Below are 23,268 nucleotides of genomic sequence, written 5' to 3' on the forward strand. Positions count from 1 at the left end.
GGCAGTTGTGGACCTGACTTTTGTCCTTGGAACCCCAGCCCTAAGTGAGGGTGCCCATGAACTGCAGGTTGTGGCCTTTCTTCAGGGTCCACCGGGCTCCAGGGAGCAAAGCCAACACCACTGTCCCTTGGCGCTCAGGGGCTGGGGCTGCGTGTCACTCCTTGTGCTGAGAGGGGAGGAAGCTGAGCAAGCTGCAGCATGCCTGCCTGCCTCCCCGCCCACCCAGCAGGGGAAGCCACACTGCACCACTTACCTTGGGGCCCAGGGCATCCCGGGTCCTCGCACGCAGCTTGTTGGCCTGTGTCTCAGCCATGTCTGCTCGCTCCTCTGCGTCATCCAGCTCATGCTGAGCCTTGCGATACTTGGCCAGGTTTGTGTTGGCCTGCTGCTCCTATGGACACAGTAGAGCCTTAGCTGACCATGTCAGTTGACTGCTCCGGAGACACTGCCCGCAGCCACCCCCTCAACGTGGCAGCGACACTCGATTCAGAGGTAACCCTGTGGCAAAACTACTCCAGCAGAGAGACGCATAAGATCCACCAGGACAATGGGGTCACCAAGCTGGAAGGATGGAGCCTCTTGCTGTTGTGCATGTCCCCCGGGACCAGGGCTGGCCACATGCCCTGAACCCCTAGTTGTCAGAGCCAACGAGTGCAGTGGAGTCACAAGAACCCCACCACGGTCTTGCTCACCGCCTCCTCAAACTGGCGCTTGTAGCTCTTGACCTTGCTCTGCAGCTTGTCTACCAGGTCCTGCATGCGGGCCAGGTTCTTCCTGTCCTCCTCAGCCTGAGCAGACAAAGGAGACTCGTGTTTGGCCTGACCTGGCCAGCCCAGGACTGCCCACCAGGGCATCCAGGCCCCTACCTGGTAGGCGAGCTCCTTGACATGGCGCTCGTGCTTCCGCACACCCTTGAGGGCCTCCGAGTGCTTCTTCTGCTCGGCATCCAGCTCAGCCTCCAGCTCCCGCACCTTCAAGAGCAGCAGATGGACCTGATGCTTAAGCCTGCCCTCGAGCTGACCCGCCCTGGTCAAGGGAAGGGCCATGAAGCATGGCACACACCTTGGCCTCCAGCTTCTGCACCTGCTTCTTCCCGCCCCGAAGGGCAGCTTGTTCCGCTTCCTCGAGCCGGGCCTGTAGCTCCCGCGCCGTCTGCTCCAGGGTCTTCTTCATGCGCTCCAGGTGTGCGCTTGTGTCTTGCTCCTTTTTCAGCTCCTCGGCCATCATGGCCGCCTGGGGGCGGAGAGGTGGTAGTCAGGAGCTAACCAGTGCCATGGAAGGCGGCTCTTTGGGACCTGCCTTGAGTCCCCCACGGCCCTGGCGCTGCCGTACATCAGTGATGGCTTTTTTGGCCTTCTCTTCAGCTTCCCGCCTCTCCTGGGCAGCCTCTTCCATCTCCCCGCTCAGCTGGGCCAAGTCCACCTCGAGCTTCTTCTTCTGACTCAGGAGGCCTGTGTTCTGGGGGAAGCAAAGCCTCAGGGCGGGCTGGCCGACCAGCCGACCGCCACTCCACTCATCCTCGTGAGTGCTGGGTCCCCACCTGCGAGTGCAGAAGGTTCAGGCGCTCCGTGGCCTCCACCAGCTCCTGTTCCGCCAGCCGCCGGCAGCGCTCACCCTGCTCCAGGGCGGCCCGCAGTTCCTCCAGCTCTGAGGCCAGCAGAGCAGCCCGCCGCTCCAGGGCCTGCGCCTGCTCACGGAGCTCGGCTGCCAGCCGCTGCTCCTCGTCCCGGCCCGCCTGCTCCTCTTTGAGCTGGGCCTGCAGCAGCCGGGTGGCTGCCTGGGCCTCCATGGCCTGCCGGGTGGCATGTCCCAGCTGCAGCTCCAGGTCATTGAGGTCACCTTCCATCTTCTTCTTGAGCCGCAGGGCCTCATTGCGGGCCCGTGTCTCTGCGTCCAGCGAGGCCTGCAGGGACTCCACTGCCCGCTGGTGGTTGCGCCTGTGGGGGCAAAGGGAGAAGCTGTTGGAATTGTCCCGAGGACTGGAGATGTGGGCTCCTCCCGGTCTCCCTAGTGCTGCCCCACCAGAGTTAGTTCATGGGCAAGAGAAGGGAAGCTCAGGAGCAGATAGGTGGACTGGATCAATCCCACTTGTTGGGCACATCCTCTACCTGCTGAGAGGCATCGCCGAAACGGGCAGTGGTCCCTACCTAGGAAAGTACTCAAGGAGGGCAAACGGGATGTAGGGGCTCAGCAAGCACGGGGGGCCCGCTTTCCCCTGGGGCCCAGGGGGAGAGGGTGGGTGGACAGGCCCTGCATCCCACACCTGAGATTAGCACACTCTTCATCTTTCTCTGCCAACTTCCGGTCCACTTCAGCCTTGACTTGTGAGAGTTCTAATTGGATCCGCAGAGTCTTGGTCTCCTCCAGCTCCAGAGCCCCCTGGGGACAGTGGGTAGTATGGGAGTGGGGGCATAGGCACAGGGTCGAGGAGACTAGCACCTATCCCCCCCTTCCCCTGCGGCCAGCTCCTGACCTCGGCCTCCTCCAGGGCCGCCTGCAGCTCACTCTTCTCCCCTTCTAGCGCCTTCTTTGCTTTCTCCAGCTCCTGGATGCTCTTCCCACCGAGACTAAGCTGGTCTGTGAGGTCACTGATCTCCTCTGCAAGACAGACAGCACTGAGAGCCCAGCCCAGGTTCCTTATTCACACCGAAGTCCAGGGTGACTGCCCCTCAAGCCCATGTGACGGAACTGATTCTCAGATGGCTCCAGACCCCTTTGATCTTGGGAGGGCTGAGAGGTGACTCCAGCCTCAGGGCAGCAGTTCCATGACCCAGGGACGGGCCCTACCCTGCAGGTTCTTGTTTTCCCGCTTGAGCGTCTCCAAGGCCTCCAGGGCCTCCTCGTGGCTGTGCCTCAGCCGGAAGAGCTCCGTGCCCAGACTCCGAGCCTCCCTCTGGGCCGCCTCCAGCTCCCGCTGCGTCTCCTCTTCCTGTCGCCGACGCTCCTCCAGCGCCCGCTCCAAATGCCGCTGCTTCTTGTCCAGCGCTGCTGCTGCAGAGGTGGCCCGCTCTAGCTCCAGGGTCACATCCTCCGACTCCGTCTGCAGCCGCAATTTGGCCTTCTCCAGCGAGGAGCATTTGGCGTGCGCAGCCTCTACCCCCTCCTCTGCCTCCTGCAGCCGCAGAGCCAGCTTCTTCCTGGGCCGTAGAAGCAGACGGGGCATGGACTGGAGCTGACCACAAGTGACCCAAGCAGGACTCAGGCAAAACCCCAATGTATCAAAAACATTGGTGCACACGGGGGTTGGTCAGCAAACTCTGGCCAGGGCCAGATAGCTACATGGTCTAGCCTTTCCAATGTCTGTCTCAGCTGCCTGGATGGTGTCATTAGGCGACAGTATGTGAATGAATGGGGGGCTGTGTGCCCAGAAGCCTCATTATTAAAAAGGTGGTTAAGACAGGTTAGGTTTGGCCCAATTTGCCAAGCCAAGTTGTTCCTAGAGGTCGCTCTTGCTTTCTCTGCTTTGTGGGGGGCAGGCACAAGTACAGACAGACGGGAGCTGAGGGGGCCGGACCACGGAGGTCCGCACAGCGGCCACCGCTTTCTTTACATCACCCGCATTTCTTGAGGGAGGAGGCCATGCTGGCTTCTGGTTTGAAGAGCTTGATGCCATAGAACAAAGGCCTTCAGGGCAGGGGCAGGCTGAGGCAGGCGGGCACTCACTTGGCCTCCTCCAGTTCCTCTGTCCTCTGGATGGCGTCCGCCTCATACTTGCTCCTCCACTGGGCCACCTCGGCATTGGCCTTGGACAGCAGCCGCTGCAGCTCAGCCTGGGCCTCCGCCTCCTCCTCGTGCTGCTCCCGCAGGAGGTCGCAGTCGTGCCGCAGCGCCTGCACGGCGTGGGCCAGCGCACTCTTGGCCTGCAGCAACACGGGGCCTCAGCGTTGGGCCCATGGCCCTGACACACACACCACCACCAGCTCAGTGGCAGCCAGTGCCTGCCCACCTTGCTCTCCTCCTCCAGCTGCCTCCGCAGCTCCTCCAGGCTCTGGGCAGCCGAGGTCTTTCCACGGCTTAGCTGGCTGAGCAGAGACTCCTTCTCCTCCAGCAGGCGGCTCAGCTCCCCTGAGGGTCAAGGGGGGCAGGTGGGGCTGGTCAAGCAGGTCCCGGTGTGGGGGGGGGGCAGCCGAGCTCAGGCTGGGCCCTCACCGTTCTCTGTCTGTAGCCGCCCGCGCTGGGTGCTGGCGTCCCCCAGCTGCCGCTGCAGCTCCTCCAACTTGATCTTGGCCTCACTTAGCTGGTCCTCGTATGTCCGACACAGCTTCTCTGTGCTGGCCTGGCACCCAGGGTCACACGTCAGGAAGAGTTTGCAAACGAGAGGGCAGGGTGGGTTAGATAGGAATCGGGAGATTTTAGCCCCGGGTTCCAGGTCGTGATTCTGCTGGGTTCATAGCCAAGCGGGTATCAGTGAAGTGAGCCAGCTCGTCAGGTGACCAGGATATGGTTAGGGTAGTTTGAGGGTGGAGGTAGTCCAGGCCGGAGGGAGGTCGTCAGAGGGCAGCAGTCAGGATTAAGTGGCTCAGAGGTCAAACTCAGGTTGGACATTAGTAGTCAGATTAGAGGTCAAGGATCAAAGGTCAAACCTAGAATTGGATGCAGGCTCAGAAATGACCTGGAGTTGGGGACTAATTTAGGAGCCAGAACGAGTCAGGATTGCTTTAGTCCAGATGGGCCAGGGTGGCAGGGCGGAGCAAGGGCAGGGCTCAGGGCTGGAAGCCTGAGACCAGGTCGAGGAGGGAGGGCAGGAGCAGAGAAGAGGGTGGACGCAGCAGACACCTTGCCCCGGGCCAGCGTCTCCACGTTGGCGCCCAGATCATCCACCTCCATGCGGAGCTCGCTCTTCTCCTTCTCCAGCTTCTGCCGCACCCGCTGCAGGCTGTCCACCTGCTCGCTCAGCTCGGCGGCGCTGTCGGCCTGCTTGCGCCGCAGCGCCGCCACCGTGGCCTCGTGCCGCAGCGCCGCCTCCTCCAGCTCCCGCCGCAGCCGCCCCAGCTCCGCCTCACGCTTGCGGCAGCCCTCGCGCTGCCCGGCCGACGCGCCGCCCGCCTCCTCCAGCCGCTCGCTCAGCTCCTCCAGCTCCCGGGCCGCCTCGGCCCTCTGCTTCTCCACGCGCGCCCGGGCCGCCCGCTCGGCCTCCAGCTCTTCTTCCAGCTCCTCTGCGCGAGCCTGCAGCGCGGGGATGGGGGCAGGCAGGTGGTGAGCAGCGTCCCTCTGGGCCTTGACCCTGCAGCCCCTTCCCCCCCACACACACACCTGCAGCTCCTTCCCCATCCACCCCCACACACACCTGCAGCTCCTTGATCTTCTTCTGCAGCTGAGCCCCCAGGAGCTGCTCGTCCTCCACACGCAGGCTCAGCTGACTCAACTCGGAGTCCTTCCTGGGATGGCAGGGTGGTCATGAACCCTGGACCCTACCAGGCCCAGGGCCCCAGAGAAACACCCCACCACCATCACCCACCCACACACCCCACCCCCAAGGACACAGCCTCCTCAAATGACCTCCCCACGGCCTGGTCCCAGCCCAGACCCCCAAGTCGAGTGAGCGCAGGACCCGTTAGGGAGGGACTTATTTGCAGTCTGAGAGCGTGAGAACTGGAGTGCAGGTGTGGTCACGTCTGCCGCCCACCCCCATGCCTACTTCTTGAGCTTCTCCTCCAGCTGCTGCTTGTCCTGGGCGGCGTCTGTCACGGTCTCCTGGGTCAGCTTCAGGTCGCCCTCGAGCTTGCGCTTGGCCCGCTCAGAGTCTATGCGGAGTTTCTTCTCCTGCTCCAGGGAGCACTCCAGCTGTGGGAGGACCGAAGGTCAGCGCAGCCAGGCCAGCCACCGCCCCGCGCCAGCCCCACCCCACAGTCCTCAGCGAGGCCCACTCACGTCCTCCACCTGCTGCTCCAGCCTGATCTTGGCCTTGGCCAGGGCGCTGACCCGATCCTCCTCCGCCTGCAGGTCGCCCAGGGCCTGCTGGTGGGCCTCTTGCAAAGCCTTCTTCTCTTTGCTCAGCCTGGCCACCGACTCATCCAGTGTGGCCATCTCCTCCGTCAGGTTCTTCACCTGGGCCGGGCCAGGGTCACCATGGACATGTACATCCCTCCCCACACTGGCTGGTCTGAGCAGCCACGGGCTCGAGTCAGCTCCATCTAGCTATGGGACCTTTAGCGTCTGTCTGTGGTTCGTTCTGGCCCCGAGTCCTCCCCCTTTCTCTCCTCAGTAAAGGAAGTGCTTCCTTTGACCCCACCAGACAGCTGAGGGACTGAGGCCTACAGAGGGTAGTGGGCGCAGGCCTGGCAGAGCCCCAGCAGAAGTGGCATCGGCCCAGCTCTACCTTGTTCTCAGTGGCCTGCTTCTCCTTCTCGGCCTTGGCCAGTGTCAGCTCCAGGTCATCAATGTCCTTCTTGAGCTCCGTGCACTCGTCCTCCAGCTTGCGCCGGCGGGCGGCCAGGTCCGCGTTCACCTCCTCCTCGTCCTCCAGCCGCTCGCTCATTTCCTTCACCTTCGCCTCCAGCTGCACCTTGGACTTGATCAGCAAATGGCAGCGCTCCTCAGCGTCCGCCAGGTTGTCTTGCTCCTGGAGGACGAAGGGGTGGGGCAAGGGCTAGGCAGGATCAAGTAGACCGGTCGAAGGACCCCAGCCCGACCGCCCACCGGGCCCCAAGAATAGAGGCCATCTGTCCACCATCTGCTGTGCTCTGAAGGGGCTCAGGTGTGGGGCACTGGGAGAGGATGGGGCAGGGCAAAAGGGAAGGTCGGGCAGGCTGGGGTGGCCCAGACAAGCCCACAAAGGTTCTAAAAATGAAGCCCTGTACCAGTTTGACCAGAGCAGGGCTAAGCCTTCTGGGGTGGGGAGGTGCTGAGGGCAGGGGTTGTTCCTGAATCTCCCCCTACTGTTTCCCCAGGGCCTAGTTGAGCAGTTGTCCCTGTGTGAGCGAGCTGGTGAGTTGCGGGACCTCGGGGCCATCGCACCAGCGCTAGCCTGAGACTGGCACACAGGTGGTTCTCAAGAGTCTGCTGAGAGAAGTGGCTCTGTGGACTTGGGGGGATTCTGGACTGTCAGTAGTGCCTGGAGCATGGGTATGCTTTGAGGACACAGTGCTGCCAGGGTGGGGGGTAGAGGCTCCCTCTGCAGCTTTCACAGGGTGCCAGCTTGGGCACCACATGAGCAGGGAAGGTAGACGGACACACGGAGGCTGGCCAAAGCCCAGAGGCAGGAAGCACCTGTGTGGCCCTGGGCAGGAAGCAGGGAGCATGCCACAGACCCACAAGGCTCACCCCGGCCAAGGGTCTGGTCAGGTGGCTCCTCAGAGAAGACCAAGCACCAGGGCGAAGCCTGCCGCCCGCACCCCGCCCCGCCCCACTCACTGCCTGCAGCTGCAGGGCCAAGTCATTCTTCTCCTGGGTGACGCTGACGTGTGTCTCCTCCAGCTCCTGGCGCTTGGCCTCAGCAGTGGCCAGCGCCCCTCGCAGTCCCCACAGCTCTGCTCGCAGGGCCGCCAGCTCCTCCTCAGCCTGCGCCGAGCGAAGCAGGGGCTTCATCTTGAAGAAGAGTTTCATCCATGACCAGTTCTTGACGGCATTGAAGGCGCGGATGTTCCACTGGATGGTGAACAGGGCGTCCCTGGGCAGGGGTGGCGGCTCAGTGCTGTGCCCTCCGTGGGCCGGGCTCTGCCCTGGGCACCCTCCCTGAGTTGTCTCCCTGGGTCTTGAAGGGGGGCCTGGGCCCTGTTTTATAGGTGAGGCCACACAGCTCGCTGGTGGGAGCATGGGTGTCCGGAAGCCACCAGCAGTGGCCCCAGTTCTGGAGTCAGGCTGGTGGGCTTGCACTCCCGTGCCAAGCCCTCGCCAGCTGCTGTGTGTCTCGGACTGACAGGCAGACAGAGGTTCTCACAACCGCCCCCTCTGGGGATGGTCTTACATTAAACCAGGTCATGCAGATAACTCCAGGGCCCGGCTCTTAGCAGTGTCCCTAGCACTGCTAGCTTTACTCTGGGCGTGCCCTGGGCTGGCCTGAAGTGCAAGGGCGCCGCACCCCATCTGTGAGGCAGCAATGGAGACTGGGCTTGGGCGGACACAAGCAATCCTTGTCCCTTCAGATGCTCTAACCAAACATGGGGGGTAACCAGATGACAAGGCCTGGAGTGTGGCTCTGTAGTGTGAGCTGAGGGACAGTGGCCTCCCCCCCTACCGCTCTCTCACACACACCTGCCTCCCAGCAGGCGCCGGTACTCCAGGCGCATGAGACAGCCCCGGCTCCTTGCCTGCAGCAGCGTCAGGACCTTCGCCAGACGCTGGTCTCGAAGTTCTTCCAGGGTCCCCAGGAGCCCGGCCTTGAAGAACACCTGGAAAGGAGGGTGTGAAGTTGGTCTGGGGTCACAAGGGACCCCAACTCCTAGCACAGCCCCTGCTCAATGGGGTCAGCCTAAGCGCTGCCCAGTGGGGTGGCCTGACCTTGGTGTGGCCAAACTGGTACTGGGTGTGGTCCAGGGCCAGCGAGGCCAGAAGCTGCTCGGTAGCCTTCCTGCTGTCCACAAAGGTGTCATCGGGGATGGCGCTGGGGTTCAGGATGCGGTACCTGGGAGGACGGGGCAGAGCTGCTCAGGACAGTGACTGAGGGGGAGGCCGAGAAGGCTGGGGTGGCGTGAGGGGAAGTCACTGCTGGATCCTCGCGTTGGGACAGAGGTACCACCACGGGCTGGTGGGCACTGGGCACACGTTGCCTAAAGACTTGGGACTGTGCCTACATGCCATCGGTAGTCAAGGTCTTCAGAAGGTTGAAGCTTTCACCAAAGGCATGTAACAGTTTCATCATTAGTAAGGTCACTGAGATAAAGAAGGTGATCTTGCTATACCAGGCCACAAACTGGACAAATGTTTGTGAGACAATTCTTATAAAAATGAGCAAGGGCTCCCAGTTCTCCCACTCCTGGCGTGGACACGCCTGCACACCTGTGTGGGGTAAGGCTGGCTATGGAGCTCTAGAACCTGGAAAGGCCCCTCCAAGAGGGCATTTAATAGATTAAATAAAGGAGACTATCAGATATTTGATAGCCATAAAAACTTGAAAGTGTAGATTGAGGCCTGATGATCAGGAACCATCTCCAAACCCACTGCCATTAAGTCGATTCCGACTCACTGTGAGCCCCTGGGCCAGAGCAGAGACGTGCCTGTGGGCTTCTGAGAAGGGATAACTCCTGATGGGAGTAGAAAGCCGCCTCTTTCTCCTGAGGAATGGCTGGTGGGTTTGAACCGCTGACCATGTGGCTAGCATCCCAGTGGGTAAGGCACTATGCCACAAGGCTCCTTCTCAAAACAAGATTGCCAGGTGGAAAGAAAAAAATGGCCACCAACTGGGGGTGGGGTGGGGGTGGCTATTAGCCTAAATTTACATGTATGAGGGGGACCTCCATGGGAAAATGTAATTAATAAAGCTGCAATACTTGTTTTAAAAAAGAGAATGGGATAAAATAATAATTTATAAATTATCAAGGGCTCATGAGGAAGGGGGGAGTGGGAGGGGAATGAGCTCATTCTAGAAGCCCAAGCAGAAAGCGAGTGTTTTGAGAATGATGAGGGCAACGAATGTGTAAGTGTCCTTTACACAGCTGATGTATGTGTGGATTGTGATAAGAGTTGTAAGAGCCCCAATAAAATGGTTTTTTTAAAGAGCGAGAATGGAATTTCTCCGTGAGCTTTTTGAAGCCGCTCACCCTGTACGAATGTGGGCGACCATAGTAACTTTTGAAAGGAGGCGAGAACGACAGACTTCAGTCCGTCCAACACCCACCTGTACAGGGAGGGGAAGGAGCTCAGAGGAGTGACGGACACTCCTGTGGACCGAGCTGGATACCAAGTTCAAACCCCGTTCCAACTCGGAGACCCCTCGGCAGAGCAGGCTCCCAAGGCAGTAATGTTCACGGAAGCAGACAGATAGCCAAGTTTCCTCCTTCGGAGCAGCTAGTAGGTTTGAACTGCTGACCTTCGGCTACCAGTGGGGTGCTTTAACCACCACATCACTGCAGGGAGGTACTAACCGCTGCCGGAAGTCGGCGTAGAGCAGCCGGTTGGGGAACCCTTGGCGGCAGATCCGGATTCCCTCCAAGACCCCATTGCAGCGTAGCTGGTGGAGCACCAGGAAGGCATCCATCACCCCTGGACGGACGGGGGGGGGGGGGGGGGGGGGTTCAAGGAGAAGGTCAGAGATCAGTGGATGCACCTTCAGAGCCAAGGAGGAAGAACAGGTTTACGGAGGGCCAGGCAGCGCCTGAACACAGGGCAGATGCAGCTTTCTGGGCCTGGCCTGCTACCCTGGCACCAATGTGTCCCCACCCCCACCAGGTCAGCCCTGGTGACTACCTGGGGTCTTGTTCTCGTTGGGGACGATGCAACGGACAAAGTGGGGCTGGGTGGCCCGCAGGTTGGTCATCAGCTTGTTCAGGTTCTCCTGGAAGGGGGACAGAGTGGGGAGAAGGCACAAGGGCAGAGAACCAGAATTGGATAGTGGACGCGTGCCTAACCTGCCTTGGCACCGCTGTTTCCCCAACTTCTGATCCATATAGGTGGCCTTCTTACCTCGTCTCCGGATGGGTTCCCCTCGCCATCCCCAAAGCCTCCCTCACCCGTCCCACCAAGTCTCTGCCCCACCGCTCCACCCCCCCACATACCGGGGTTGAGTCCCCAGCCCCCATGCCTTCCATGCCAGCCCTGCTCAGGCAGCGTGGGGACGGGAAGCAGCACAGACTTGCTGTGATGTTCACGTGGACAGGAGTTAAACATCACTGCAAGTCTTAACGGCCACCCGCCCGGGGAGCAGTGGGCAGAGCAGGGGGTGACGGCAGGTTGCGGACCCACCCAGGGGCCAGTGTGTGTGCAGTGGGCGGGGGGGGGGGGGGCTCACCTTATGCAGCTGGGACACCGTCTGGAAGGATGCCGCCTTCTTACGCTTCTCTTTCACCCCTGACTTGGGGGGCTCAGCTAGGAGGGGCAGGGGGCAGCCGTCACTCCAGGGGTGTGACTGTGACACCACCACCCCCGCTCCGCAGGGGAAGGGACAGCAAGCTGGGCCCTGGGAACCCACTGGAGCAGGAGCCCGCGTAGTTCTCGTAGAGCATGGCCAACAGCCTGTTCTGTGACTTCTGGAAGATGGGGACCACCGTCTCGTTCAAGGGGTCCTTGTTTTTCTCCAGCCAGCCCACGATGCTGTATGGTACCTTGCAGGGCGGGGCGAGGTAGGGTTGAGTGGCAGGGGCGGGGGGAGCAGTGGGGAGGAGGGTGACTGCCAGTGGGGCCCAGCAAGCACCTACCACGCCTGCGTAGTGGACCACCTCGAAGTGGGCCTGGTACTTGCGTTTCTTGTCAGGCCGTGGCTGCTGGAAATTGGGCGACTTGCCCGCGTGGTTGTCATAGAGCTTGGCCCGGAAGCTGGCGTCGGAGGCCTTGGGGAACATGCACTCCTCCTCCAGGATGGAAAGGATGCCCAGCGGCTGGGGATGGGGGGCACGTTTGGGGGAGTCTCAGGCCCTCTGTGAAGCCAGCCTATCCTTCCTGGTGGAGTTTAAGTCCCCGCTCCTCAAAGCCCTGAGCTCTTGGAGTCTTTCCAGACCCCCACCTCGGCCATCTCCCTCCAGGGACAAAGAGCCAAGAGCCCCGGCCTCCTGGTAAGGGGGGACTTCCAGTGCCCTGGGTGGCTTGCAGCCTCGAGTTCACACGGCTCATAAGCCCAGCGCCAGTGAGTACATGATGGGTAGACCTGCCCCTGTGGGTGTCCAAGACTAACCCAGTATAAGATCCACATCTTTCTCACACAGAGCTGCTGGCAGTTTTGAACTGCCGACTCGGGCTCAGCAGCCCACAGTGCAACTACCAGGCCTCCAGGGCTCCTTTCTTGGCTCACAAACAGTGTGAAACTCAGCACCCATTCTCCCCCCACACCATGGTCCCACCCAGACATGACCAGAGGCAGCAGGAAAGGAAAGACACCGAGTCTGTAGCTCAGCTGGCTCGAGGATTAGCTGTGGGGCCTTTAGATCTTGTGAAGCCTCAACTCCCTGGCCTGCACATGGGAAAATGGAACCCCTCAATGGCGGTCCTTTATAGCAAAAGGCTGCCGACCACCGAAGTGGCCAATGCTACGGAAGGACAGGACTACAGTGGTCGCCAAGCGCCTGCTGCCTGGATGAGCCTGCCTTCCTCAACAACACCCAGTCCAGGTGTTCGAGGAACAATGGAGCAGCCATCAGGAAAGGGAAAAGGTGGCCAAGGCGACAAATTTGGAGGAAATGAACCAAAGTGCGACAGAGCCCAGAGTGCAGGGGTTAAGTGCTCAGCTGCAAACAAAAAGGGCAGCAGTTCAAACCCACCAGCTGCCCCTCAGCAGACAGATGGGGCAGTGTGCTTCCACCAGGGTTCATCTCAGAACCCCCATGGAGCAGAGTCTGTCCTGTAGCTTCGCTGAGTGACCTGACCATGCCCAAGGACAGTGGGTTAGCCTAGCCACTAAGGTGAAGCTTGGTGTCCTCAGGCTCTCGCCCCGCTGTTTCACAAATGTTCTTTCTTCCATTCTCTGAAGAATGCGGACATTCTGTCACTGCTGTTTCATAACAAAGCACGCGCGCGCGCACACACCCTGCCTTGCTCCCCGGGCAGCTCGGAGGTCCTGGTGGTGTGGCGGGGTCCTGCAAAGCTGTGTGCGCCCAGGAGGGGCTGTTGTCATGGGCCCTGGACACACCCACCGATGCTCCATCTCCACCGCCCACACTCAAGTTCAGCTCATCACACAGACACACAGACACACAGACACTCCCCCATGCGTGCTCACACACGGCACGCAGGGCCCTGACCCCGGGCCCCACCTTCTCGATGAGGTCGATGCAGGGCTGCAGGTCGAGGCCGAAGTCGATGAAGACCCAGTCGATGCCCTCGCGCTTGTACTCCTCCTGCTCCAGCACGAACATGTGCTGGTTGAAGAACTGCTGCAGCTTCTCGTTGGTGAAGTTGATGCACAACTGCTCGAAGCTGTTGAACTGCGAGGATGAAGGGTGGCCTCAGCAGGCCTCCTCGCAGATGGGGAGCAGGCATGTCCGCCAAAGTCCACCAGGGCCTCTCTTCGCCCTGGGTCCCGCCCAGCCCAGACACACCTCAAAGATCTCAAAGCCAGCAATGTCCAGGACCCCGATGAAGAATTGCCGGGGCAGCTTGGTGTCCAGCGTCTGGTTGATCCGAGACACCAGCCACCGGAACAGCCGGTCATAGGTGGCCTTGGCCAGGGCCCCCACGGCAAACACCACCTGGAGGCACAACAAGGCTGGACTGGTCCTGGCCAGGAGAGGAGCTGGGCCCTAGTGGCCCCAGGATGGCCCATGGTGGCCCCAGCTGGCCAGCAGCCCACCTGCTCCACGCTCTGGCCCTTGGTGACGTATTCATTCCCCACCCGGACCCGGGGGTGCAGCAGGCCTTTGAGGAGGTCCCCACTGCTGACACCCATCAGGTAGGCGGCCTTGTCAGCACCTGGTAGGGCACAGACGAAGGGTGAGAAGGAGCGGGCCCCCCATGGGAACACCTGGGGGATTCAGAGGTGGAGCTGGTGCGGGTCGTAGTTGAAAGCCAGCAGTTTGTAAGCCAGGAGGTTGGGGATCTGGAGTTGAAGAATGCAGGCCTATAAAGCTGAGGTCAAAGGTTCTGGGGGCAGGGTGGGCCGGACTCCCTCACTCTCGGTGCCGTCAGCCTCGGCCTGCTCCTCCCGTTGCTTCTGCTTGAACTTCATGTTGCCGAAGTGCAGGAGGGCGCCCACGATCTTATAGCAGGCGCACTTCTCTTCCGTGCTGAAGCCCAGGATGTCCATGGCATGCTGCACCGGGGAGTGCCCAGAAGTCAGGGCACCACCAGGGCCAGCTACCCAGCCTCTCCACCCGCTCACCCCCCAGCCCCACCCCAGGGGCCCCGCCCCGCCTGTACGTCGGTGGCAATGAGCTCCTCCCCATCATCCATGTTGTCCACTGTGATAACGCCCTGGCTGCAGAAGTGGTAGTCGTAGGGGTTCATGGACAGCAGCAGCATGTCTGGGGGTACAGGGGCAGGAGAGGCAGTCGGGCTGTGTTCAGCCCTCTGAGGACCTCTTCTGCAGCCAAGGTATCTGGTCCCCCTCCCTGCCCACCCCACCCATCCCTCACCCTGCAGCTCTGGCTTCTTCCCTGAGAGGATCTGGTAGTAGATGTGGTAGCCACGCTCGCCGGGCAGCTGGAAGATCACCCGAGACTTCTCCAGGAGATCTGGGGAGGGGAGATACTGGGTCAGCCACTGCCCCACCCCACCAGAGTGGATCATGCCCATGGGGGCGAGGGGAGGCACACAGAGCTGTCATGTCAGTGTGCGCACCCACATGAGTTGAGAAGGGTGGACATGTGTCCTTGTGTGGGACCTAAGCCTGTGTGTCTGTCTGCATGTTAGAGGCTCCGTGCAGATATATTTTGTGTGTATGTGTTCATGAATGTATGCCTCAGGCCAGATGCATCCATCTGTATTCCTGTGTCTGTGTATCTATATGTATGTATATATGTGTGAGTATATGTCTGTGTATTTGTGTCTATATGTGTGAGTATATATCTGTGTGTACCTGTGTCTGTGTGTAGATGTGTCTATATGTGTGAGTATATGCCTGTGTGTGTAAATGTGTCTGTGTGTGTAGATGTGTATGTGTGTGTGTGGGGGGGTCCATATGTGTCGGTTTTGCTTTCTCATTCATTCTTTCATCCTGTTTCTACAGCAGCAGGGGTGGGGTCAGGGTGTGCATGTGTGTGCGTGCCCAGGGCCTTACTTTGAGTCTGTCTGAGGGGTGGTGGCTGGAGTGCAGGTAGACACTGCTCTGCCCAACACCATATGGCAGAGTGTATCTGGCAAGCACTCGTTTGCTGGCCATGTAGGTGGGGAGGCCAGTATGGTATCTGGTGCAGGGTGTGGCCTGGGCATCAGGGAGGGGTCAGGCAGGGTGCTCATGGTGGGCAACACTAAAGAAAAAGGTTTGGGAAGGCTCCCTGGAAGGATGGGGACTGTGTGTGGGAGGACCAGGCTGGGGAAAGGGGCCAGGGGCCAAGCCTGCCCTGTCTGGGACTAACGGCTGGACTAGGGCAGGGTAAGGGCCCAATTTCGAGGGCCCCATGGGGTCACTATCCTCAGGGAGAAGAGGTCTAGAGAAGGTTTTTAAGCAGGGACAGGACACATCAGCTTAGAATCGGGAGAAAGGGCATTCTGGCTTGGAGCAAGGTCACTCGGAGGGAGGGAGGGTCCCCACGTGGAGGGCAGACGGTGGCCCAGGTGAGGAGTGTGGTGGCCTAAGCTGGACAGTAGCTCGAGGCTAGGGATACTTGCTCAGAAAAGGGGTCAAGGGACCCGATGATGGGACTCAACCCAAGCCCTCTGTCCCTTCTCCCTGCTCCCTGCCCTCCTCAGCCCTCTCTGCCTCTCCCCTGGACTCACAGCTGTCGATGTCAGCTGACGCCAGCTTCCCAGAGGGGCCAAAGTGAATGCGGATGAACTTGCCCTGTGAGCAGAGGGGCAGTAAGCCCTGGGTGGGGGCTGCTCCACCCGGCAGGGCTGCCAGCCCCTCCCACCTCCCCACACTCACAAAGCGGGATGAGTTGTCATTCCGCAGCGTCTTGGCGTTCCCAAAGGACTCCATGGCGGGGTTGGCCTCGATGATTTGATCCTCAAGGGTGCCCTGGACACAGGGCTCGGTCAGTCATGACGCTCACGTGCTCTGAACGCGCAGCCCCCGCCCCCCGCAGACCACCCCTGTGATGAAGGGGTCCCCGAGCCTCAGAATCGCCTGCCCCACACTGGCCCCATACTTACCCCCATCTTTGTTGCCAGAATTTGCTGAGGGAAGAAGGAAGACAAAGTCAGAGGGTCCGAGGCGCCATGGCATGGGGGGGGGGGGGTGGTTAGAAGGATAGTGAGGGTTAGTCACCCTGACATCTAGCCCTCCCCATGACCCCACAGCACCATTCTCTCAAGAGTGTTGGGAGGAGAAATGCTACAGAGCGGGGTCAGCAGACCCTGGCCAGGGCCACAAGCCAGGGGCTGTGTCTGGGGTCTCCTGCTGACAGCCCTTCCCTTGCCCAGCTCTGTCTCTGGCTTCTTTGGCATTCCTTCATCCCAACATCCGTGATGTGGCCCCTAGAAGCTTCCTGACTACAGTCGACAGGACCCTGCTCTGGGAAGACCTCCCCGGTGCTCTGAGGCTGGAAGAGCTCTCTTCCTGTGAGATGCTTCACCCCGAGCCTCCTACTCCCACAGCACATGTCTCCCCGGGGTGTGATCAGGGTGTGATCAGGGTGTCTTTGTGTTCACTGGCATGGCTACCACCATTCTGAGTGGGCCTGTCAGCCGAGTTCCCACGTGAGCTAGCTCAGCCACGCAGGTCAGTGGCAGAGCTGCCCCAGGCCCAGGCTTCCTGCCCTCGCCCACACTGGCATGGGGCTCCGCATGGGCCAACCTCACTCCCTTTTTATTCCAGTTCCCCACAAGTCTTCACAGGCCCCCTGGGACGGTTTCCTAAACAGCTCAGCTAGAGCGATTTATGGAAGGGAGGGGTTCCCCCTCCAAGGTCCATCCTCATCTTCCTTCCATTTCTTGTTTCTACCCTGCACCCCATGAGTGGGGGTCCCATGAGCTGGGGGAGAGAGAAGGGAAAGGGAAGCATGGAGTCCGGAGGGCGCTGAGGGATGGTGGTCAGGCACTCAACTCTAGGGGCCCAAGATTTACAAACCCTACCCCCCCACCAGAGATATTGCTGGGAGGGAAAGGGACAGGAGGGACCTGGTCACAGCCTGTTCTGAACCCCACTCCTCACCCTCACAGGCAGTGCTTTGGGTGGGGACCTTTCTGGTCTATTTAACCAGGCCTGGGGTGGGAAAGGGGAATTCCACACCAGCATCCACTGTACCTGGGGACAGCGTGTCCTTCCAGGTGCCTTACGGGACCCTCTCCCTTGGATCCCACAGCTCCACCCCTTCCCCTTTCTGGCTGTGTCCCTGCCATCTCTCCTGTCACGGGGCTATGTCCCAACTTTCTACAGTGGCCTCGGAGACCTTGGGAGCTGGGGAAACCGGATGGGGAGGATGAAGGAAGAAAAAGCATCAAAAAGTCAATAGCAAAAACAGGCAGAAAGACAAAAACAGCAGCCACAACAACAAAAACGGACACAAAAATCAAAAACCAAGAAAATTAAATAAGGGAAAAGGAAAAATTAAAATGGAAGAAGGGAGGGAAAAAAAGGACAAAGAAAAATGCCCCAGAATAAAGCAAGGCTCAACAGGACGGGGAGTAGGGGCTGCTTTATGAGGAGGAGACCTTGGACACCTGGAGGGGTGGGGGTGGGGAAGCAGCCCACTTGGGGGTCGCTGGGAGGGTGGAGACAGAAGGAGGCGGCCCTGGAGTTTTGAACAGTCAGCGCTGGGGCTAGAACATCAGACCTTGAAGACAAATGCATAGCAAAAGAGGAAAACAGGTTCTCCGGGTGGTTTGGAAATCCTCAAACCCATAATGTAATCATGGGGTGTAGAAGTGCACCCCCTGATCCCTGGCTTGAAAATGACAAATCCCCATGGCTCTGACTAAACACTAGGAAGTTGCTTGTTCTGACTGGCAGCAGGGGAAACAAGGAAAATCATTTTTCGGTCTAGCGGCCTCCTGGATAAGCTCTCTCCTCTGCAGATCCTGAGGGAAGAGGGAAATTGAGGAAGAGTGGGGCAGTCCCACCCTCTGGTGCAGCAGGGGATGTGACGTGGCCACAGCCGTTCTGGTCAAGCCTTGCTCAGGCCAGAGTCCCCCACAGGGCGGGAGTCTCAGGCAGGGCTAGGGGCTCTGGGAAGTCAAAACCTTAAAAAAAAAAAAAAAAAGGAGAAGAAAAAGAAAAGGAAAGAAAAACAGCAGGAAGGTACAGGGGGCGGCGCCCAAGTGGGCGAGTCTTACGGCCTTCTTGCCCGGCCCGTCTCCCAGGGCAGCGACGATGGCAAAGTACTGAATGACCCGCTTGGTGTTAACGGTCTTACCGGCCCCCGACTCTCCGCTTGGACAACACAAACATGAGTCACCAAGGCCCATCTGGCCACTCCAATCCCTCCAACCCTCACCCACCAAATCAGGGCTCCCTGTCCACCTGCCCTTTGCCCCCACAGCAGCTCCCAACTCAAAGCCCCCCATGTGATGGCTCAGCCCTCATGGGGTAGGGGGCCTACAGCCTCCTTCGAGGTGATGTAGGGCTCGCTGTGCACTAACTAGAGGTCAGGCCCGGGTCCACTCATTTCACCGTCAGGCAGACCCACTCTCACCCCATCTCATAAATGCAGAAGTGGGGTCCAGAGGAGTCATGTGGGCCATCCTCCTGAGTCCCAGGCATGTAACCAACTCCGGGATTCCTGAGTCTGCGTGCTAAGTAGGCAGACAGGAGTGCTGCCGTGGGCACACACTCAGAAGTGTGAGAACTTGAAGCCAAGTCTGTCTGGCTTCAAAGCCCTTGTTTTTCACCACCAGGCTGCTGCACCAGACATGTGTGTGCACACTCACACTCAAACACAGTGTCCACATTAGCTTGGCTGGAAATGAACCTGACAGGTGAAAATTCTACTGCTCTCCCAAGGGGGAGAGGTAGGGGGGAGGCAAAAGGAGGATCGGTATCTGGATGCCGAAACAAGGAGATAGTGAGAAGGAAGGGACCCCCTTCCCTCCCCGTGAGTCACAATCAGAATGGACCCAGGTGGGAGGAGATTTTGGTCCTGAGGAGTGGCGGGGATGGAGGCTGGTGATCACTCTGGGGCAGCAGTTCTCAATTTGTGGGTCTCGACCCTTTGGGATTCGAAGGACCCTTTCACAGGGGTTGCCTAAGACCATCAAAAAACACATAAATATTTCACAGTATATAATTACATATTGTTTTGTGATTAATCACTAGGCTTTAATTATATTTAACTACCCGATATGTTCAATTTGAACAATGAAAATACATCCTACATATCACATATCAGAGATTTACATGACACTTCATCACAGTAGAAAAATGACAGTTATGAAGTAGCAATGAAAATAATTTTATAATTGGGGGTCACCACAACATGAGGAACTATTTGAAAGGGTTGTGGCATTAAGAAGGTTGAGAACCACTGCTCTGGGGTTTCAGCAAACCTTTCCACCCACCACCACTGGCCTGCGCAGCCCCAAGCGGAGATGCTGATACTGGCTCCAGATGGTAAGCACTTCAGATTCTAATTTTGGAAAATAATCCTGGTTACACCCTTTTGGCGAGCTGGCCAGTATTTCCCACCCCATTCCGGAGCCCCACACTCACGTGATCAGCATGGACTGGTTCTCTCGGTCTGGAGGAGAGGGGAGAGGAAAGGGCAGTCAAGCCAGGCTGAAAAGACCAGTCGCCTTGACACACCTTGGTCATCCATGGCATGGGGGCAACCCCGCCACCTTCCAAGGCCAGAGGTGAGAGGCCCAGGTGTCTAGTGTCTGGCAGCATGGGGAGGGCCAATCTTCCCCAGCCACCATGCCCAAGGCACTGCAGCGGGGGGGGGGGGGGGGGGGGGAGGAAAGGGGTAGGGGGAGATGGGCTTTCTGGAGAAAGGGCAGAGAGGTCTTAGGCAGGTGAGAGGGGTCATGGAGGTCCTTACTGCGCAGCATGTCGTTGTACGCGTTATCTGCCACCGCATATATATGGGGCGGGGCCTCTGATCGGCGCTTGCCCTTGTAAGCAGCCACCACCGGAGCCGTGTAGACGGGGAGCCATTTGTAGGGGTTGATGGTGACACAGAAAAGGCCTGAATACGTCTGAGGAGAAAGTGTGGGGGTGGGTCGTCAGGGGTCAATTTCCCATCCTCCGTCTCCAGCCCTCAGAACCCAGTGGGCCCTAGAATATTCCCCAAGGAGAGACGTACTGTGTCCTGCTTCCGTGAGCTGCCCAGGTCCCGCCCAGCCCACAGCTCTGCCCCTCGTCTTTGGCTCCACGGCCAAACTGGAAGCTGCCATCCTAGCTGCCACCCTGTACCGCCAGACCTGCTCTCAGGGCCACTGCTCGCCCCGCCCCGCCAGGAGCCCCGCCCCACCCAGGTGGGTCGCTTACATAGATCATCCAGCGTGCGTAGCGCTGGCGCAGGTTGTGCAGCACCGCTGCTTCGTTAAGGTGTGTCATCATGGCCATGTCTTCGAGCAAGTCGAAGCGGGGTGGGTTCATGGGCTGGACCTCGGCTTCGCGCACTGTCAGCACCTGCCAGGAGGCCAGGTCGGTCTCAGAAACTCACAAGGGCAGCTTATCCTGCCCTATAGGGTCGCTATGCATTGGTATTGTCTGTATGGCAGTGAGTTTGGTCATTTAGAACCGGATCCTGCTGCCTCTGAGTAGCGCTCCCCGGAATAGGGGCGCTAACCCTGGGAAAGGGGGAGCGAACCTTCTGGTCTTTGGTCTCCACGGTGACTTTGCCCCCGGTAGCCTCTGATTTGATCTCAGCCTCCACATAAGCATCCTGTTCGTCTGGCACCCAGACCCGCTTCTTTCCTGGAGTGGGGGAGAAGGATTGGGGCACTGAGGCACTTTCAGGGTTGGGGACCCTACTTAGGTTCTCAAGCCTGTGCTTGTGGACCTTGCCCCTCCCAGAGCCTCTCTGGCCAGTCTCAGGAGCCCTTCTGAATCCCTGTAGGGCCAGGTCCTGGAAGGGCAGAACTGGAAGCCCCCTATCCCTCATCCTGAGCTTCTCCAAGCATCCCCCCCCCTTTTTCCGATGGGGAAGCAGAGCCACATGGACCCCTGCCTCTGTGTGGCCTCAGAAAATGCTCTCCTTCCCTGGGCTTCTTTCCTCCAATGCAAAACATTGCAAGGACCTTGTCGAGTCCCATAGGCAAAGGGCCCTTGACTATCAAGCAGGTGACTCCTAAGGGGGCTTCTGCTTCCTTGCTTTCACTGGGGACGCAAACCCAGGTCTCCCTGTGGGTCTGTGCACCTTCCTTCCCACCTGGCCAGCTGGCCCCGGAGCTGGGGGGAAGCCATATTTCATGGTGGCTAAAAAGATGGCCTTGGGCTACAGACCAGCAGGTTCTAGTCCCTGATCTACCACTTATAGGCAAGTGCCCAGGTCAGGTCCAACTATATCATTGGCAGGCTCTAGAAAAACACTGTGGGGTAAGCATTAACTGGTTAACCACAAGGTAAGCAGTTCAAAGCCACCAGCTGCCCCGTGGGAGAAAGTTGAGGAAGTCTACTCCCCCAAAGATTTGCAGCCTTGGGCATCTCAGAGAGGGACCCTCTGAGTGGAAATCCACTTGATGGCAGTGCGAGTGCAGAACGGGAACTTGTGAAAAAGATACGGAAACTTTCTGGGTGATGAGAGCAGGTAATAAACCAAACTGGGGCGGGGCAGGGGGGATGCTGCATGAGGCCCACCCTGGCCATGACCGCCTCCCTGTGCTGCTGCCAGGATCAAATGAGATGATTCCTGGAAAGTCACCTGCTCTGAGCCTGGCACACAGCAAACACTGTGCACAGAGTGAGCAAAGCCTATGTCTAGAAAGCCCAGCAGCTATGGCTCTGTGGAGAGTGCTAAAAATAACCCCAGCAGAGGTTTGGTGGACACATGGTGGCAGCCATCATGCACACCGCTCCCCCATCCCTGGTCCCCAGCCCGAGTCTGTTCTCACTCTCTGAGGGCCCAGGGAGCAGGTGGGAGTATCCCCATTTTGCAGAGGAGCAAAGTGAGGCGCACTCTCGCACACGCAGTGATGTGCACGGAGTCCCTGGAACGCCAGCCTCCGCGCCCCAAAGTCTGGGAACAAGGTCTGGGGCTACAGCTGTCAGGCAGGGTGGCCCTTCTGCCCTGAGCTCGGCCCACCTTGGCCTGCACTTACCATCCCAGGCCACAGTGTGCACCTTCATCATCTCCTGGTAGCCCTGGCGGAGGTAGCAGGCAGATTCCCCAAGTTCGCTCATGTCCATCATGGTGCCAACACTGAGAGCTGGTGTGTGACAGCCAGAAATCTTGAGGGTTCTTGGGGGTCCAAGACAGCAAGCACTGGAAGAGTGACCGGGAACTGTGGGCTGGGGGGCTCCACACGAGCAGGTTCCCCGAGCCCACAATGATCCCCCTGGATCACCCCCCGACACACGCCCTCAGATAGCAGCACTTCCTCTCCCACAGATGGGGAGAGGCTCATGCCCACCCGGCCCAGCCCTGAACACTCACCTCCCGCACACAGTGAGGGCTGGGAGCTGTGCTCCCCTTTTATTGCTGTGGTCAAGGTCAGCGGAGGAGAGCTATGTCAGCAATCTCCACGTGTCACAGCCCCCCCAGCCTGGCCCCAGGACACAAAAGGCAAATTCCCTTTTATCTCCACCAGCATGGCCCAGGCTATTTTTACCTCCTATTGTCAGGGGATCACAAAGACCGGAGAGAGACACTCCACTGAGAGACAGCAAGGCTGGGGTTCAGAGACAACAGGCTGGAACTGGACAGTGAGAGAGTTGGGAAGATTGAAGGACTCAGAGGGAGAGACTGCGTCACCTAGACTTGGATACACACCGAAGAAGGCCCATACCACCAGACACAGAGAACAAGGAGACTTCAAGAGGGGGACACCTGAGAATGCCCTCTGGGACCATCTGGTCCAACCCTCTGCAGACAGCTCAGAGGACAGAACACTGGCCTAGTCTCACACATCAGCAGTGGCAAAGGAGCTGCAAGTCCGCAAGAGAAGCAAGAGCGAGACACAGAAACTACCCTCTCCAACACAGAGACGCCCTCTCCTTCTCCCCTCTACCTATTCCCAGCTCTCTGAGGGTCAGGGCACCCTGAGGTTCCCTGGGGAAGTCACAAATAACGAGCACCAGACCTGGGACCCCAGGAACCAGGAAGGGAATCGAGACTAACTTTCTCCTGACAGTTACGGCTCACAGGAAGCCAGCTTCATGCGGTGAGCCAGGGCCCCCACTCTCAACAGGCGCTGACAGGCTTCACAATGTGTCGCAGTGCTTCCAGGTCCTTCTGCCCATCACCCCACTCAGGCCCTTGTGACTCCACAGCATTTTAGAGACAGAGAATCAAGGGATCTGGGAACCTTAGACACGAGACAAATGGAGCGACGGAGTTCCAGAACCAGAATTCCAGCCAAGATCTCAGACGCGGTCCACACAAAGAAACCCTCCTCGCTCTTCCCCCATCATGGTCACCCGTGGCTACCAAGCCCAAGTGTGTGAGCATGTCAGATAAAATAGGTAGAAGTGCCGTTGAGACGATATAC

The 23,268-nt window shown here is 59.1% G+C and overlaps 2 protein-coding genes across 4 annotated transcripts in view; one reads left to right on the forward strand and one right to left on the reverse strand.

Moving 5' to 3' along the window:
- The window catches only part of TRPC4AP (transient receptor potential cation channel subfamily C member 4 associated protein), a 100,560-nt gene extending 91,979 nt beyond the window's left edge, over positions 1 to 8,581 (forward strand). The window contains exon 20 of one of the 3 annotated variants that reach the window (XM_075563729.1): positions 6,891 to 8,581. The gene's annotated coding sequence lies outside the window, so the exon portion shown is untranslated. Of the gene's footprint in view, positions 1 to 2,521; positions 3,952 to 6,890 lie in introns of those variants that run through there. The other 2 variants (XM_075563727.1, XM_075563728.1) reach the window with 2 other exon arrangements.
- Positions 155 to 21,970, reverse strand: MYH7B (myosin heavy chain 7B). Its single transcript, XM_075527941.1, has 41 exons — positions 21,880 to 21,970; positions 21,738 to 21,797; positions 20,430 to 20,536; positions 20,105 to 20,248; positions 19,656 to 19,812; positions 19,328 to 19,355; positions 17,956 to 18,052; positions 15,608 to 15,712; positions 15,460 to 15,523; positions 14,157 to 14,255; positions 13,942 to 14,045; positions 13,696 to 13,834; positions 13,376 to 13,494; positions 13,125 to 13,274; positions 12,840 to 13,010; positions 11,292 to 11,471; positions 11,048 to 11,198; positions 10,886 to 10,935; positions 10,345 to 10,432; positions 10,023 to 10,140; positions 8,440 to 8,563; positions 8,194 to 8,330; positions 7,354 to 7,609; positions 6,320 to 6,562; positions 5,872 to 6,048; positions 5,639 to 5,784; positions 5,288 to 5,378; positions 4,777 to 5,166; positions 4,150 to 4,276; positions 3,947 to 4,065; positions 3,664 to 3,860; positions 2,788 to 3,137; positions 2,474 to 2,598; positions 2,264 to 2,379; positions 1,541 to 1,937; positions 1,333 to 1,458; positions 1,063 to 1,233; positions 867 to 971; positions 693 to 788; positions 254 to 391; positions 155 to 166 (listed from the first exon to the last, which is right to left on the reverse strand). Exons 1-41 carry the CDS (start codon positions 21,968 to 21,970, stop codon positions 155 to 157), a joined length of 5,865 nt encoding a protein of 1,954 aa, XP_075384056.1.
- Positions 21,971 to 23,268: the final 1,298 nt, after the last annotated feature.

Source organism: Tenrec ecaudatus, chromosome 12, assembly GCF_050624435.1.
Source record: "Tenrec ecaudatus isolate mTenEca1 chromosome 12, mTenEca1.hap1, whole genome shotgun sequence".
In the NCBI taxonomy this organism is placed as follows: domain Eukaryota; kingdom Metazoa; phylum Chordata; class Mammalia; order Afrosoricida; family Tenrecidae; genus Tenrec; species Tenrec ecaudatus.